Below are 17368 nucleotides of genomic sequence, written 5' to 3' on the forward strand. Positions count from 1 at the left end.
AACATATTATTTTACAAACCAAAATTTACATTATGCAGATATAAAACACAAAATGTCTGTAGTGCATGGCCGACATGTAGTCTCATTTCACTTCAGTGAGTGAAGTATACACAGTATTATTCTCTGTATTTTGCATTAATGGCTGCTTAACACGGTTTGTACAGCAGAATAAATCAGCACAGAAGAATGTAGCTGCAGCAGACTTTAAATCAACTGATCACAACATTTAAGCACATGGCTACTAATTTCTTGTACGTCACAAAATAGTGGAAACTTTTACACTTAAGCACTTCACAAATCTATGTTACTCTGTATACCACCCTATTTTGTACTAAGTCAACAACACATAGAGGCGGGTAAAAATAATGCGGCACATATACTTTTGAGAAATTTTAATTTGCAAGAAAACAATGTGATGTAATTGTGTGTCATTTTTCAATTAAAGTCAAAAACCCTTTCAGTTCTGGTTTGTTTGTGTTGCACCTTGCATTAGTGATCAAAAGAGGCAGAGACGAGCAGTATAACAGAAAAAGAGAGAAAAGTCTCCAATAAGATACTAGAGAGCTACAGATGTGATAAGGTAAGAAGACAAAAAAAAAAGAAGCAAAAACATTAGAAACACAGTTTAGCTAAATGTTGATGCATTAAAAAACAAAGATATTTAAAATTTTCACCACTATAGCACCAACGTTTGCTGGATTACATCCGTACAAGACATTTGGAGACATCTTGTTCAGTGTTTGATCACCACATTTCCCTGAGAGTCTTGAGTAAAGAGCATGTCGTCCTCCGCCTCCTCCTCCACCACCAGAGATTTACAAGCACTAGTTCTCACCACCCCAGTGCTTACGTTACTCTGATCCTTGAGCGGACTCCTGGTTTGCAGACCTCTATGTGCTATCACCCTAAAACCTTCAGAGTCCTGAGTAAACAACATAGCCAAACTGTCATCATCGACGTCTCTGATTCGCTGCTGCGGTGCTCGTTTTTTGAGAAGAGAGCAAATCGGTTTTGTCCACTTTGAGTCAAGGATCCCCTCTTTTTCAGCCTTTTTCCACAGCTGATCTTTGTGCTTTCGAGGTGACACAGTTTTTGGCACTGCCCATTTGTGGTTTGAAAGCGGTCGCAAGTCAGAGAAAGGTGAGTGCTTACTTGGGGAATTACAAGACAATGACTTGCTGTTTTCCTTCTCATCGTCCAACTGAGAAGAACGAAGATGTTTAGAGGATTTCTGTGTCGACGTTCTTCCGTCTAAATGCATCAGATTTCCAAAAGTTCCCTCACTTTGTAGACTGTCGAGGAAACTTGGCTCAGAGTCGTTCAAGTTCTTCTCTGTGGTGTTTTTCTGACTCGCCTGGTAAAATTCACTTTCACAATACTGGCTATAGGTGAGCAGTGGGTCCTGACTCCACGCCTGCGGAAGAGGTTGACTGTCACCTGGTAAGTATGACGTGTCTGTGAGCCGCCTCTTACTCTCTGGTGATTTAAACTCTTCAAAATTCTCCTCTTCAGATTCGCAGTATATATTTTGTGAAGGTGAAAGATTTGTTATCGGCTTCTGCAGCGTCGCTTCAGTCTCTGCCACATTTTCGCTGTTCCACTCATGATCTGCATCAGGCTTACGCGAGTCAGACTCTTCATGATACGAGTCACGTCCTCGTTTTCTCCCAGATGCTACAGTTGTGGGTGTAGCTGAGGTAGACGACGAAAAGGGCTGCGCTGGATCGATGTTTGGTGCTTCTGATGCGGACATCTTATTGAGGACTTTGGGGAGAAGGTATATAGTCAGTTTATACAGTCATCACTCCGCAGCTTTACTAGTTTCAGAGTGATTTTGCTTAACATCGACGCTAAAGCTTTCAGCAAAGTTTCAGCTACTTACCCCTTCGATGAGGTGTGAAATAGTTTGATATTGAACTCTGTTTGGTTTTTGGCATCTCCATTTCAGTCTGAGTAAAGCTCAGCGCCACAGCCAAGCTGTATCCCCCGCCTTGAGCGAAGGGATTCAGCAATTTAGAAATGGGGCGAGCGAGACGTTTCTGAAAATCAGATGTGCAGAATAAAATATTACCCCCACCTTAAGACACTTAAGTGCAATACAGAATAAGAGATTATTGATAAGTATTTAAATGTAGAGATAACGTAGGTCTGTATTTACAGCTTATTTTTGCACAATTACCTGTTTAGCTTTTCCTTTCAGTTGCACAGTGTCCAGCCAAACACCACATTCCTCCTGAGCAGAGGTCTGCACTGTTGCTTTAGAAGTCTTCATGGTGGAGACCGACGAAAACAATCTGTAAAACATTTAATAAAACGTACTTGTGTGAATAAGTTAAACTGCTGCATAGCACCGTTTAAGTCCCTGCAAGACTTGTTTGAGAGACTAAGTATTTCAACCGTTGAAAGCGTTGAATACATAACTGATGTTAGCAACTTTCGCTAACGGCTACATATCATTTAGGAATCAAGGCATTATTATCTAGGGTCACAATATAGTGTAAATTATTATACTAAAAAAAATAACAACCTTCTAAACTTGTAGAGCAATATTTTCTTTTTTTTTTTTGCGTGTTTCAAACTTACCTAACTTTAACCGCGTTAACCAGTGCTATATTTTTGTTGGACAATCCGTGCTCGTCCGTTTGTTTGAGTCTGCCGCCTTGGCGCTCGGCTGCCTCTGACGTTTGACTGTGTAAAACGTTTAAAAAATACGGTCAAGGCTTAACAACCGTCGTTTAATAAGATAGTTAATTCAAAATGTAAGATATGAACGTTCTCAAAAGCCCTGCTCATTCCAAATTAATATTTATTGTCTAAATGCTAATACTATTCTTGAATTTTATTTGTTTTTACTCAGGCGCGGTGGACACCTAATATTTTGACGTCTCCTGGGCCTCGCAAGAGGGTGTGTTTACATTGACGTCACAGCAGTTTTGTCCGAAAGGGTGAGTGAAGTGTCTTTTAATTTCGTCGATTAATCATTGGTATTGAAATGGCGTGAAAATTATGAAGACATGCTAATTAACACCACAGTAATTGTCGATAGTACAAAGTTTCGCGCTTACAAACAACTGCCTACACGATCCGGTTATAAAACAAATCGTAAAGGAAGTGCCAACGAGCTAGCGTCGGCAGCTAACTTCGGGCTAGTTAGTGGCAAAACAAGAAACTGGTAGCTGATGATTACATTTTTACAACAGCAGTTAACTCTCTTGTGTGTCAGTGCTTGTCGAAACACCGTTGTTGTTGTTTTTTAATCAACGTAGCCACATTGTGAGATTTTATATTGCTCAGCTACCGCAGTCAATCTGTAAATAATCAGTATTGTTCCAAACAGGGAACAAGGTCTGCCAGTTCGTAGATATGACTACTATCATCTGTTCAGTTGTGGCACCTAAACTGATATTAAATAAATTAAAGTTAAGAATTTAATGACTGTTATGGGTTGAAATTTGTTAACAGAATAATATACTGTAACGTTTGATCCACTAAATATTTGCATCGGATACTCAACTAATATCAATATTTTGAGAGAAATACACAGAAATCCATTATTAAAATAAGACTTATTTTTATCCTTTAGTTCAAAATTGTGGGAAATTTTGAAGATTGTATTTTTGTTCACTGTCATGTACATGAATCTTTTCCAGATTAAGTTGGGATAATCAGCATCATGTTCCACGGGATATCAGTCACGGGAGGAGTAGGAGGAGGTGAGACATTCAAAGGAATCCACTACCTATAATTTTCTTGTTATAAACATGCCAGTATTATTTCACCTCATTATTTTACCTCCCACAGGTCCAGTCAATAAGCCAGAGTTATACGAGGTAAGTTTACCAGTTTAACATTTTAATTAATGCTGGGCAAACATACATTTTAATATACTATGATTTATTATATTGAATTTACCTTGAAGAAAACCATGCTTATTCTCTTTTCATGGCAAGAACTGCTGATACATCAGTCAGATAATTGCATCCAGCATACAGTATGTGATATTGTAGTTGTTAATAGCAATCACAAATCGTGTCATTTCAGGAGGTGAAATTATACAAAAACGCAAGGGAACGAGAAAAGTAAGTGATCGGTATTTTACTATCAACACTTTATAAACTGTGGATATTTCCAGTGTTGTGACATCTTGTTATTTATCCTGTTTCTGAAGGTTTGACAACATGGCAGAGTTGTTTGCTGTCGTCAAAACCCTGCAGGCCTTGGAGAAGGCTTACATCAAAGACTGTGTAACACCTAATGAGTGAGTAGGCTTCAGTTTACATGTTAAGTTTAAAAATGCCACTTGTAGCATTAATTGTAAGTTTTATTAATGTGGAGGACATGTTGGTTTCAGGTACACCGCTTCCTGTTCCAGACTCTTGGTTCAGTACAAGGCTGCTTTCAAACAGGTGCAAGGCTCTGATGTGGGCTCCATCGATGACTTCTGCAGGAAGTACAGAGTGAGTTCTCATCTCATCATACAGATTATTCTTTGTCCTGCTCAACACGTGTTGTTTGAGAGATTTAATAATTGTGGTGTCGTCATTTTGCCTCCTAGCTTGACTGCCCGTTAGCAATGGAACGGATCAAGGAGGATCGGCCAATCACCATCAAGGATGACAAGGGCAACCTGAACCGCTGCATTGCAGATATAGTTTCTGTACGTCCTCTCTATCCATATTAAAGTCAACTCAGTCCGTAAAAACATGAGACTTATTTGGGATGCATGCCAGAACAGAAATGCTGCAGTCTTTTTTATTTAATAAATTGCTTTAGTGTGGTCAGAGCAAAGTGGCTCAGTGTCACAGAGAAATGTGAGTGGACTTTGCCAGCTGCGTCCACTGCCAACTTCAAACTTGGCTCATAAAATCGGACAAACTAATCAAATCAGCAGGCAGACAAAATACTGGCACAGAATGTATCCTGCTGATAAGAAAAATACATGTCTTGTTTGCCTACTGACTGTGAATTTAGGAAAATATGTTGTCTTATTATTTTCTCTCACCCTCTCTTAACTGTCAGCTCTTCATCACTGTGATGGACAAACTGAGACTGGAGATCAGGGCTATGGATGAGGTAAATTGAATGTATATATATATAAAATGTTAACAGTAAACAATTGTCAAATTAGATATCTGAAACACTAATTATTTTTATTTGGTCCAGATCCAGCCAGACCTGAGGGAGCTGATGGAAACCATGAACAGAATGAGCAACATGCCTCCAGACTCTGAGGCTAAGGACAAAGTCAGTCTCTGGTGAGTTACACGCAGTTGTTGTGTCTATATTGTTAAACCCACTCCCAGTTCAGTGTATAACTATGTGTATTAAGAGATAGTTATGCTATTAACTTCTGTAAAAGAAGTCCTTGCAATATTGTATTATATAGAGAACAGAGTCGATGGATCTGTCATGATTTCTAGAGAACATTTACTATTTGATCTCGAGCAGGTCATCGCAGCATGTAGCCTATTTTATTTCAGTGCATCTTTCTCGAGAGAAACTGACTGCATGGATGAGAATCCTGCATAACAATAATGAGAATTAAATCTCTAATCACTATGCATAGATGCCTGTATTACCCTTGATGTTTTAAAGGAGAGCAGTGTCGTTCCTTTGTGAATTCCCGGTTGAGAGCATGATTATGGAGCTCTGTCTGACAACTCACGTTTCAGCATTAGAGCAAAGACAAACTCAAGATTTTCTCTGATCATCTTGATCTCAGCTTTTACCCCCTCCATGTTAAAACTTGCGTTTCAAATTCACAACTTAAACTCCTTAGTAACCATAAAGCTATCTTCTGTCCAAATCATCATCTTCCATAATGTTTTTTTTCTAACAGGTTGACTACCCTCAGCAGCATGTCGGCCTCAGATGAGTTGGATGATAATCAGGTGCGTCAGATGCTGTTCGATCTGGAGTCGGCCTACAACGCCTTCAACCGCTTCCTCCACTCCTCTTAAAGCATCTGTCCATCATAGATCTATCAGTGTGGAAGTCTGACTCTAATAGCTGTTGAGTTAAAAGACAGAACACGCTGTTTTCTTCTGACTGATCTGACAGGCAGTGGATTCATGTCTCGACAGGTCTTCCGTCTTGTAACCCCCCCCCCCCCCCCCCCCCCCCGTTTTTCTCTCTGTACATTTGGTTCATATGTTATTTAATCAACTGTTCTACTGAATCTACTGTTTCCGGTACATCGCGCAGCCTTGCCCACTGGGCTTATCTTGAGCTGTAAGATGCTCCTCTGGCCTTTTTTTTTCTACCCAAACTTGTGTGATAAATCCTTTTACATTGGTTATTTATTCTGCCCTGCACAGAACTTTGTACTGGAACATCAAAAAAAAGGTCTAATTTTATACCTAAGTTTTGCAGTGTACCAACAAAGAAGCATGATACAAGTATATTTAGCTCCATACATAGAGAAGGTTACAGCAGCCAAAGTCTTTGTATTATTGGCAAGGAGAATTATTATATATTTTGTCTTTTTGGTACCCAGATTATATCCCCTACCTGTCACTCATGGTTTTGTTCTGTTTACCATGTCTCTTTTCTGTCCCATAGGTTTTTACTGTAGAATCATATAATAGTGTGTGTATATAGAATCAAAGAAGTCAGTTGAATAAGTGTCAGTTAGAAGATAAAACGCTGAAATAATTATTTGGGACCAGAAAATGATTAAACTACACTTCAGACGAATCATTTTGAAACTAATGTGGAAGAAAATTGTTTACAATTATTACTTTTTTTCTGTCCCTGCATTATATTAACATAAGTCCATGTTTCCTTTGAGTTAGGGTTTCACCACATTAAACATGGGCAAAAGAAGGAAGAGGTGGACACACTACCTCCTTATCTTGCTTGCTAAATATGTTTAAGCACCATTAGGGAGAACATATTTATTTAGATGTATCTCTGTAAATACTAGTTTTGATTTTTAAATAAAAGCATGTAACGCCTTTCTAGAAATAAACAAAGTCTTTCGCTGAGTGGTATTTGTTTGTGTACAGTTATAATTATATGAGGCTTTTTTTATAATCCTGCATCAATATCCTAATATATTTTATTTGAATCCTAATCATAGTAGTTTCATTTATGCATCAGAGCAAAGACAAGCTGGAGCTGCTCTCTTGTTGCTTCAGTCTGAAATGGCTCTGAAATTAGTTTCCAGTGCACAGTTTCCAGAGAATAACATGGCTCTGTAATCATAGTAAATTTCCTTTTAAGATTATTGTGGAAAAAGAGAGGATTTTGACCTATTGTGTGCTTGGCATGTTGGTTGGATTTTAGATCCACGACTTAAACTACTCAGTGTCAGGAAACATGAGAAATAATATGTTTTGTCTACAATGCTATTCTTCTAAATATGCTTCATTACTATTAGGAAGAACATATTATACATTTATCAATATAAATAATAGTTTTGAATTACATAAATAGTGGTATTTGTGTGTACAATTATAAATAAAGTGTTTTTATAATCTCATATCTCCCATATTATTTTAATTTATTTTACATTACAAAATTATTATTATTATTATTGTTGTTGTTGTTATTATTATATTGATCTCCACGACAACATGGCGGCCAGACGTAGACGTATGAATGAACGAACCCGGAAGTGTTTTTTGTGCGGCGGCTCCTTTAAGAACCATTCAGCAGCGTATTCGTTGCCAGGACGACAAATAACGACAAAACTCTCCTGGCTCGTCTGTTTGCACCAGAATTTGTGGGAGTACCCAAACTCGCAAAGACCACAGGGAGTTCAGTTCACCTTGACCAATAACACCATATACTGCTCAGTGCAGGTTAAACAGAGTGTATAAGTTTCAGTTATTAAATGGAGGTGAAACGAAACCTGCTTCTCGACGGACGCTGATTGACTGAAGTTAACGACGTCGCGTCTCAACAGAGAGACATGATCGCATGAGGGTTGCCAGGTAAGACAGAGACAAACGGTAATGCTTTATTAGTAAAATGCATCATTATTATGTTTTGTTGAAATTTGACATGCATGCTACATCTCTGACCAGACTGGACTCATTCATTCAGAGTCTGCTGATCTCTTTCAGGAATAATCGGTGACTATTTCTGAATGACAGAAGCAGGAACTGAACTGGAAAAATGAGCAAAAGTTATGAATCCGCAACAATCTCAGAGGTGGAGGGACACATTTCTCTGAAGTATGAAATCAAGAAGAGACTTGGAAAAGGGGTGAGTGACTTTTTGTTTCAGGTTTAATTGGTTTAAACTGAAGCAAACTTGCCCCAGGATGTGACAACATTTCTCACTGCTTTCATCCATTTATAAAAACAGTTCCCAGTTCTGATTTGCATATTGTTTTGGCATAACAGGTCTGTGTGCATATACATCAATCCTCCTAGAAAATTCCTAAAATTCTCCAGACTTAAGGGCCTCAGTGAATGCCAGTGTTGCAAGCAAGGGGTTTATTTACTTTGGCAGGACAAACCCGTTCTGTGCAGATCAGCTGATGCGTGATGACAACACTTGCTGGTAAGGTCGCCACAGGACTAAAAACAGACCTGTTTTATTTCCATAGTCCGTCCACAGAGATTCACACATTCGGTGCTTCTTTAGATAACCAGGCAGGTGCTACCTGCCGCGTAGCTAAGCCACATTTGCGAACCAAACATACCTGAGGGCGGGGATGACTCATGTTACACAGCTGTTCAACAGGTCACTTGTGGCATGGTGACATCACCTGTACGATGATGCTTTAAGGGACCAAACAGTAATGAGCACAGCACTGTAACTGGATTTATAGAGCTTTAAAGTGGCTTTAAATTAGTCTTTTTTCTGTTAAATCTGAGGGTTTTTCTAATCCTTTGCCTCTGATGACCGTGTAACTCCTTGCATCCCTACAACAACGGTGTACTCTAACCTCACTACTTGTCTTTTACTTCACAATAGATGGAGCTGCACCATTTAAGAAACAGGCCATGCCATCTTGAGACTATGGTGATCAAGAGTGTAGTTTGCATTTTCTGATTGTTGCATATAGTGTGATGTTTAAATAGTACATCACCATTTAAGGTTAGGTGCCCTGTGAATTTCTCATATTCCTGGTGAAGTGAAAAAGGCACCGTGTGCAAAGCAACTCGGTTTTAAATGCATAATTAATGGACGTAAAACAAATGTAATGAATAGCTTAAGATAGTTCTTAAGTGGACGAGCTACTGATGAAGTGCTATCTGTATTTTATTTATTTTTTGATCAGGCCTATGGCATTGTATGGAAAGGAGTTGACAGACAGACGGGGGAGATTGTGGCTGTGAAAAAGATCTTTGACGCCTTCAGAAACAGGACCGATGCCCAGGTACGTACTGTGTTATCTGAAATAAGATAAGACCATTCTGGCCTAAGGGGGTAAAATGATCCAGACAACATGCAAAGATTTGAGTAATGTCTGAAACAGATTGGATTGTTTCATTTTTCTACTTTCCTATGGTGTCTGGCAGCTTTTTAGACTCTCAGGTTGGCAGCCACTTATCCAGACATTTCCCTCTTCACCTGTTCCACCAGGGGAAAGTTTGGCTAATGATTAATCTTCATAAAAAACCCTGTGTGTCTAGTTTATGGCTGCAAGTTTATATTCTGGCTAATGTTTTTTTCCTTTTTTACAGCGAACATTCAGAGAAATCTTGTTCCTTCAGGTAACATTAATACTTTTATTTCTCAGACTTTCATCCTTTGATCCCAGTTTCGCCATCTGCACATCTTCCCATACTAATTTATATATATATAACTGGTTTTAGAAGAAAACGAAAGCTGGATTTAGTTACAGTCTTTAGCTCCACTGAACGGATGATATGCTGGTGTTATATGTTTTTTCCACTGCTACTGTGCACTTTCTGTTTCGGTGTTGTGTAATACGTTCTTGTTTCGCTCCTTATCCGTTGACCTACATTCATGTGACCTTGAGCTGTGCCACTGCCCCCTCATCAGCTGTAGCCATTATCCAGTAAATCTCCAGTGTTGTAGTCATATGGTTTACAGAGACCATTATGTAACCTCTGTTGAAACTTTTCCTGTAGTTTGCACAACCTTGACACAATACACAGTCTGGTCATTGCAGGTCAAACAGTGGCCAGAGAGTTCTCTCTGTGTTTATGTGCGAGGCGTCTGTTACTGAAACTCTTTTATTCTTTGTGCAGGAGTTTGGAGATCATCCAAACATCGTCAGACTTCTGAATGTCATCAGAGCCCAAAATGACAAAGACATTTACCTCATCTTTGAGTATATGGGTGAGTGTTTGAGGCTGTGGCACACGGACATTATGCTTGATTATCATTCAAACTTACAATGCATCGACATGGAGAAGGCTGCAGTTGTTCTTGCCAGTTTAACTTGGCACTGAAAGGACTTAGTGTGTGTATGTGGAGGGGCTCCTGCTTCCCTTGGCTCGCTGCACGGTCTTACTGCTGAGTCCACAGACTTACCTCTCCCTCCGTGCAGCCTAAATCTCAACCATACCACTGCATCACAGCACAGGCTTTCACTGTTTGTCTCTGGATTTCATTTCATATCAACCACACTGTTGAGTTCAAATCATTATCTTTGTCAGATTAAGAGCATGCGCCTGATCTTGAATACAACTAATGAGTATTTATTGTTCCAGATACCGACCTGCATGCGGTGATAAAGAAAGGCACCCTACTGAAAGACATCCACAAACGCTATGTCATGTACCAGCTCTTCAAAGCCATCAAATACTTGCATTCAGGAAATGTTATCCACAGGGACCAAAAGGTACATCAACACATTCATTAGCTAGAGTACATGTGAAGAAACATATCACACAATACAAATGTGCTCTTGTCTGGGTAAAATACTGCGTTTAAAAAGAAAAATTATATACAGAAACACAATTCTGGAGCAAATCTGAAAGCATGACTGCACAAAAAGGCCCTTGAGCTCAAAAAATAGATATTCTTCCCTTGTTTTTTTCTTGTACGTTCTCTCATGTTTTTTTGCTTTTTTCATTTTATCCTCATTTGTCGTACTACCTGTTTGATTTAATCTCTGGTAACGTAACTGAAAATCACACTTTTATTGTCTTTGTGAAGAATGTTTCTCTTGCCCGCGTTTCCCACAGCCGTCCAACGTGCTCTTGGACACCGACTGTGTTGTCAAGCTGTGTGATTTCGGCCTGGCCAGGTCGCTTAACCAGATCCAAGAGGACAGTGGGAATCCTGCACTGACGGAGTATGTGGCAACTCGCTGGTATCGAGCTCCCGAGATCCTGCTGGGATCCTCAAGGTATCAGCTGTGATGAGCGTCTGTTGTCGGTATCTGAGCCACATCACCCTTTTTCCGACAGTTGATTTTTACAGTTGTTAAGAAGGCAACACAATGCACTTAGCTATGCAGTACTTCTGATTGTACCCGCCTGTAAAAGCAGTACATTTTGTCCAAAGGTACACAACAGGTGTGGACATGTGGAGCCTGGGCTGTATCCTGGGAGAGATGCTTCTGGGGAAAGCTCTGTTTCCTGGGACATCCACCATCAACCAAATAGAGAAGATCATGAGTGCCATTCCACACCCCACCCCAGAAGGTGGCTAAAAAAAAAAAGTCCAGATTAAATTTATCCAAATGCTCAACATTTCACTTTGATTAATTAAATGCATTTTAATTTGCAGATATTCTCGCAATCAAGTCTGAGTATGGATCGTCCGTCATTCAGAGGATGTTACTAAAGTAAGTTTGCAGTTTATGATTTTGTATATGTACATATCTGATAATCTAAACGATCAACAAAGCAACTGCTGCATTTCACTCAGTCATCACACACCGGACTGAATGTGCACAGTTCATGCTTGGCCTCATTCTGACCTTGTGTGACCTGGCACAGAGCTTGTTTAGGGAGTGACAATAACAAATTTGTTCCCTTCCACCGGGATGGCTATTATCAGAGCCTGCAAGTGGATGTGAGGCTGATTAAATGCGCAGGGAGCTGAAGCACTGATTATTGCAGCGATGCAATGACGCAGCAATGACAAAGCAAAACCGTAAACTAAGCAGTGGCAGCTCGAATAGGGCACCTTGCTGCGATAGTGTGAATGAGCAGCACGCTTCAAATATCTGCTGGAACTGGCTCACAGGCTGCAGACATCTATAAATCTCTTACTGTGTAAAAGCACAATGGATTAAAGTAGTGATCTTTCTTTAGTGGTCTTTTTTTTTACTATAACATATTCTCTCTTTGTTTCAATCCTGCTTTTTTCTTACTTCACCAGACCCCAGGTGCCTTTGGAGGATCTTCTGCAGCCGTCTGTGCCTCCTGATGCTCTCGACCTGCTGAGGAGTTTGCTAGTTTTCAACCCAGACAAGCGGCTAACAGCAGAGCAAGCCCTCCAACACCCATATGTAGCCAGGTATTAAGAATTAGGAGTTCAGGTTGGTGTAGTATCAGTGGAAATGTCTTCTTTATGCTCTTTATGCTGCTAGATGTAAGTTGGAGAGATTTATGTCATTATTTCATTTTTATGTGCTGTCATGTGTCTATAACTGCATTTTTTTTTTGTTTCTATAGGTTCCATAATCCAGCCAAGGAACCAGCTCTTAACTATGATGTAGTGCTGCCAGTGGATGATGATGTGCAATTATCTGTGGTTCAATATCGCAACAAACTGTATGAGGTACTGATAAGTTTAGAAAGCAGACCATATTATTCTGTAGTGTACTGCAAAACACCTACACCAGTTAGACCTAGTAAACGTTCCTCTTCTTTACCTGCAGATGATACTGGAGAGGAGAACTAATCATGGGATGCTAAGGCTGATCCAGCCAAAAGATGGAGGTTGTGTCAGCAGCAAGGAGAAGCCCAGCGAGAAATGTGAGAAAGAAGGGGAGAAGCGGTCAGCGGCGGCAAACGGCGGCCTAGAAGGCAACCACGAGGGGAATCCACAATCTGAAAAGACTGAAAAGACTGACGAGACGAACCACGTGCCTTCACATGTGGGCATCACTAAATCTGGAGCTGTAAATGCCACCCCGTCTGCTGTTGAGAAGACGAGCCCGTTGACGAGCCCCGGAAAACTCACATATAACCCCATCACACATGCCCCAAGTATGGGAATTTAATTTTATGTTTTGACACTGGCCAAAATATGTTAGTAGCACAGGCGATTAGAAGCTGAAAGTATTTTTGTTGTTATATTTAGTGACTTTAAAACATTTTTTGAAATGAAAAAAATGTTATATTCCTAAAAATAAGGCTGAAGTACTAATGTTGTGTTATCAGTGCAGAAACTCAGCTATTGTATCGTTGTCTCAGACAGAAAACACAAACTCTTATTTTCTTTATTCAGATGGTTTTGTTCGGAGTCCAGCTGTTTCTCATTACCACCACTCCACTGCAGCCTGCAGGAAAACAGTGGGACAGACAAGTAATGGAAATGCAACTTCATCACCAACAGAGGGCACAAGCGCCAATGTAGTAAGCAACAGGCTTCAGTCCGCTCACTTACAGTTTTATTTTCACTTGTTGTTACGCAAGCTTTCCCTTTGACATCATTTTTATTTTGGGATACTTTCATTTTCTCCCCCTCATGCTCTTTCTGTGCTCTCTCTTCAACTCTCTTTTAATAGTCCATGGAGCAGATCCTACAGCGCGGCCGTTCAGCCCCGGTGGCCCATAACCGTACTTTCTCCTCGACCCTGAACCAAACCCAGACCAACCCTTTAGTCCGCAAAGAGGATCCATCTTTGTCTGCTGGGCTGCAGGTCACATCTGCACGCCTGGTCAGTACACAACACCTCAGGACATATAACACATAATATAAAGGCATTGCAAAAAAATACAAGCTGAGAAGTAAGTCCTTTTCAAGAAATACAGTCAGGTCCATAAATATTGGGACATCGACACAATTCTAATCTTTTTGGCTCTATACACCACCACAATGGATTTGAAATGAAACGAACAAGATGTGCTTTAACTGCAGACTTTCAGCTTTAATTTGAGGGTATTTACATCCAAATCAGGTGAACGTTGTAGGAATTACAACAGTTTGTATATGTGCCTCCCACTTTTTAAGGGACCAAAAGTAATGGGACAAATTAACAATCATAAATCAAACTTTCACTTTTTAATATTTGGTTGCAAATCCTGGTTGCAGTCAATTACAGCCTGAAGTCTGGAACGCATAGACATCACCAGACGCTGGGTTTCATCCCTGGTGGTGCTCTGCCAGGCCTCTACTGCAACTGTCTTCAGTTCCTGCTTGTTCTTGAGGCATTTTCCCTTCAGTTTTGTCTTCAGCAAGTGAAATGCATGCTCAGTCGGAAATAAGGTCAGGTGATTGACTTGGCCATTGCATAACATTCCACTTCTTTGCCTTAAGAAACTCTTTGGTTGCTTTCGCAGTATGCTTCGGGTCATTGTCCATCTGCACTGTGAAGTGCCGTCCAATGAGTTCTGAAACATTTGGCTGAACATGAGCAGATAATATTGCCCGAAACACTTCAGAATTCATCCTGCTGCTTTTGTCAGCAGTCACATCATCAATAAATACAAGGGAACCAGTTCCATTGGCAGCCATACATGCCCACGCCATGACACTACCACCACCATGCTTCACTGATGAGGTGGTATGCTTTGGATCATGAGCAGTTCCTTTCCTTTTCCATACTCTTCTCATCACTCTGGTACAAGTTGATCTTTGTCTCATCTGTCCATAGGATGTTGTTCCAGAACTGTGAAGGCTTTTTTAGACATTGTTTGGCAAACTCAAATCTGGCCTTCCTGTTTTTGAGGCTCACCAATGATTTACATCTTGTGGTGAACCCTCTGTATTCACTCTGGTGAATTCTTCTCTTGATTGTTGACTTTGACACACATACACCTACCTCCTGGAGAGTGTTCTTGATCTGGCCAACTGTTGTGAAGGGTGTTTTCTTCACCAGGGAAAGAATTCTTCGGTCATCCACCACAGTTGTTTTCCGTGGTCTTCCGAGTCTTTTGGTGTTGCTGAGCTCACCGGTGCTTTCTTTCTTTTTAAGAATGTTCCAAACAGTTGATTTGGCCCCACCTAATGTTTTTGCTATCTCTCTGATGGGTTTGTTTTGATTTTTCAGCCTAATGATGGCTTGCTTCACCGATAGTGACAGCTCTTTGGATCTCATATTGAGAGTTTACAGCAACAGATTCCAAATGCAAATAGCACACTTGAAATGAACTCTAGACTTTTTATCTGCTCCTTGTAAATGGGATAATGAGGGAATAACACACACCTGGCCATGGAACAGCTGAGCAGCCAATTGTCCCATTACTTTTGGTCCCTTAAAAAGTGGGAGGCACATATACAAACTGTTGTAATTCCTACACCGTTCACCTGATTTGGATGTAAATACCCTCAAATTAAAGCTGAAAGTCTGCAGTTAAAGCACATCTTGTTCGTTTCATTTCAAATCCATTGTGGTGGTGTATAGAGACAAAAAGATTAGAATTGTGTCGATGTCCCAATATTAATGGACCTGACTGTATAGTGATAAACATGCTTGTCTTTTCTTTTTTTCTTTTTTTTTCTTCTCAAGCAGAACCAGCGGTCCAGTCCTCAGTCTCGGGAGGTTCGGCCACCGCCGCGGTTCAACAAGAAAGTGTTTCAGAGTAACTGTAACGTGGCTGCTGCTGGCGACCCACGAGCCAAACTAGGCAGCTATGCGCAGGCCTACGGCACCATCAACAAGACTGAGCTGGACAATCTCCTTCGAAGTCGCCCTTACAACCAGTAACTGCTGCCATATCAGTGGTCAGATAATGGCATGTGTTTGAACACCAGCAGAGTTTGCCTTTCTTAGGTATGTGGCAAACTGAATGACACCATTCAGGCTGTTAGGTGAAACGTATTTTATGTACTGTTTAGAATCTACCCATTGGTTTACATTCACTGTCTGTGCCGTTGAATACTTGTTTGTGAAAAGTAGTATGGCTTCAGTAATTGTTGAAAATATGTAAATGTGTGTGATTTGTTCAGGAAGTTTTATTGTAACTGTAAGTTTTACAGAAGCGCAGCCAGGCAAATGCTCTGAAGCCGCAGATTAAGTGTCACTCGTTTTTTGTGGCAGTTAGATTAATGTAAATTTCTTTTACCACTGTAGCACATTATCTGTTTAAATCCCTGTCTTTTTTTTTTTTTTCATATACTGTCCCTGTCAAAAGCTAAATATTTCTAAATCCTGTTGTATGTACCGCAAAAACTTTTTGCCCCGGGGCCCGTTAAAGATTTAAACCAGCTGAAATTTCTCATGCTGGTCTATGAGGATTATGGCCTGTGGGGTTAATGGTTAACATTACATGAAGTACATTTTAACAGACACTGTACTATATGAAAATAGCTGCTTTAATGAATTGATTATATACAGCAATATGCTAATTATTTTTCATGTGAATACGAAAGCAATAAGTCTTCTTGTTCTTCCGCCGATGTGTACAGAAAATGTCAAATATCAAACCGCTGTAAAGTTTAATATTAAACTGAGATAGAAGAAGTCACATCGTAAAAGTGTGTTAAAAACTTTATTATGAGTGAGTATCGATGATTACAGATTTCCTAACCCTCCACCACAGTTGCTTGTACTGGTGCAACAGTATTGCCACAATCCTCATGATTTGTCTTGTGACAAACATACGTTGGTGGAGCTACTTGTAGCTCACAGCCGAAAGGCCCACAGTTTGACTGAAATAAATTTATGCACAACCAAAAATGGGAACTCTTCACAGCAGTAGGCGGGCAAAGTCCACTCCACTCCCACAGTGTTTCGTTGAGTTAATCATTTTTGTGCAGGCTCCCGATCGATAGGCACTTCTTCAAGTACTTGCTTGAGTACACAAATTAAACTTATTAATTAAACACAATGGAACAGGGTGCACTTTTCTCGCTATTAAAGTGCGTTGAGGGATCACAAGCCACAAATAAAACAAGTGTGTTGTTTTGTTCTCATAAATGTAGTGGAAAAGAACACAGATCCCTTTCAACTGTAGTGAAATAGCAATATAGGACAGAATGAAATACCTTCCAACTGATGATAAACCACATGACCGTCATGTACCAACAAATAACAACAAAGAAACCAGCCACAAAGCATGACAAAGGAGGAAACCTCTTCTTTAGTGATGTCCAGGGATCAGAATTAAAGTAGTATTAAGCATTGAACATTTTATTTTACGATCCAGTGACATATATGCGACTGAAAATTGTTGTCTATGAACAAAACTGACTGCAATTCCTCATCGTTTCATATGATATTGTTGTTCAGCTCCTTTTTTGGCTTTGGTAAATAGCTAAAACAACGGAAATTGTGTCTGTATCCAAACATATACGGACGCAGCTGTAAATTTAGCGGGGC

The 17368-nt window shown here is 40.1% G+C and overlaps 3 protein-coding genes across 5 annotated transcripts; 2 read left to right on the forward strand and 1 right to left on the reverse strand.

Annotated features, from left to right (window-relative positions):
* Positions 1 to 95: 95 nt before the first annotated feature.
* Positions 96 to 2672, reverse strand: aunip (aurora kinase A and ninein interacting protein). 2 transcript variants are annotated; one of them, XM_084563152.1, is made up of 4 exons: positions 2584 to 2672; positions 2180 to 2294; positions 1883 to 2039; positions 96 to 1764 (listed from the first exon to the last, which is right to left on the reverse strand). In XM_084563152.1, the coding sequence occupies exons 2-4, from the start codon at positions 2270 to 2272 to the stop codon at positions 734 to 736; spliced, it is 1281 nt and encodes a 426-aa protein (XP_084419278.1). In that variant the 5' UTR covers positions 2273 to 2294; positions 2584 to 2672; the 3' UTR covers positions 96 to 733. The 2 variants fall into 2 exon arrangements, with proteins under 2 accessions (XP_084419278.1, XP_084419277.1); XM_084563151.1 differs by lacking the exon at positions 2584 to 2672 and having other exon boundaries at positions 2180 to 2420.
* A 243-nt stretch (positions 2673 to 2915) lies between these two features.
* vps28 (VPS28 subunit of ESCRT-I) lies at positions 2916 to 6986 on the forward strand. 2 transcript variants are annotated; one of them, XM_084562542.1, is made up of 10 exons: positions 2916 to 2945; positions 3651 to 3713; positions 3802 to 3830; positions 4042 to 4079; positions 4169 to 4258; positions 4352 to 4457; positions 4556 to 4657; positions 5020 to 5073; positions 5164 to 5255; positions 5840 to 6986. In XM_084562542.1, exons 2-10 carry the CDS (start codon positions 3674 to 3676, stop codon positions 5958 to 5960), a joined length of 672 nt encoding a protein of 223 aa, XP_084418668.1. In that variant the 5' UTR covers positions 2916 to 2945; positions 3651 to 3673; the 3' UTR covers positions 5961 to 6986. The 2 variants fall into 2 exon arrangements, with proteins under 2 accessions (XP_084418668.1, XP_084418669.1); XM_084562543.1 differs by lacking the exon at positions 2916 to 2945 and adding an exon at positions 2975 to 3172.
* A 1045-nt stretch (positions 6987 to 8031) lies between these two features.
* On the forward strand, positions 8032 to 16795 carry mapk15 (mitogen-activated protein kinase 15). The gene is made up of 14 exons (XM_084563344.1): positions 8032 to 8211; positions 9236 to 9334; positions 9642 to 9671; positions 10173 to 10263; positions 10638 to 10768; positions 11115 to 11278; positions 11437 to 11576; positions 11662 to 11719; positions 12259 to 12396; positions 12555 to 12660; positions 12761 to 13091; positions 13333 to 13460; positions 13613 to 13765; positions 15557 to 16795. Exons 1-14 carry the CDS (start codon positions 8122 to 8124, stop codon positions 15752 to 15754), a joined length of 1857 nt encoding a protein of 618 aa, XP_084419470.1. The 5' UTR covers positions 8032 to 8121; the 3' UTR covers positions 15755 to 16795.
* The last annotated feature ends 573 nt before the right edge of the window (positions 16796 to 17368 follow it).

Source organism: Chelon labrosus (assembly GCF_963514085.1).
Source record: "Chelon labrosus genome assembly, chromosome: 16".
NCBI lineage: Eukaryota > Metazoa > Chordata > Actinopteri > Mugiliformes > Mugilidae > Chelon > Chelon labrosus.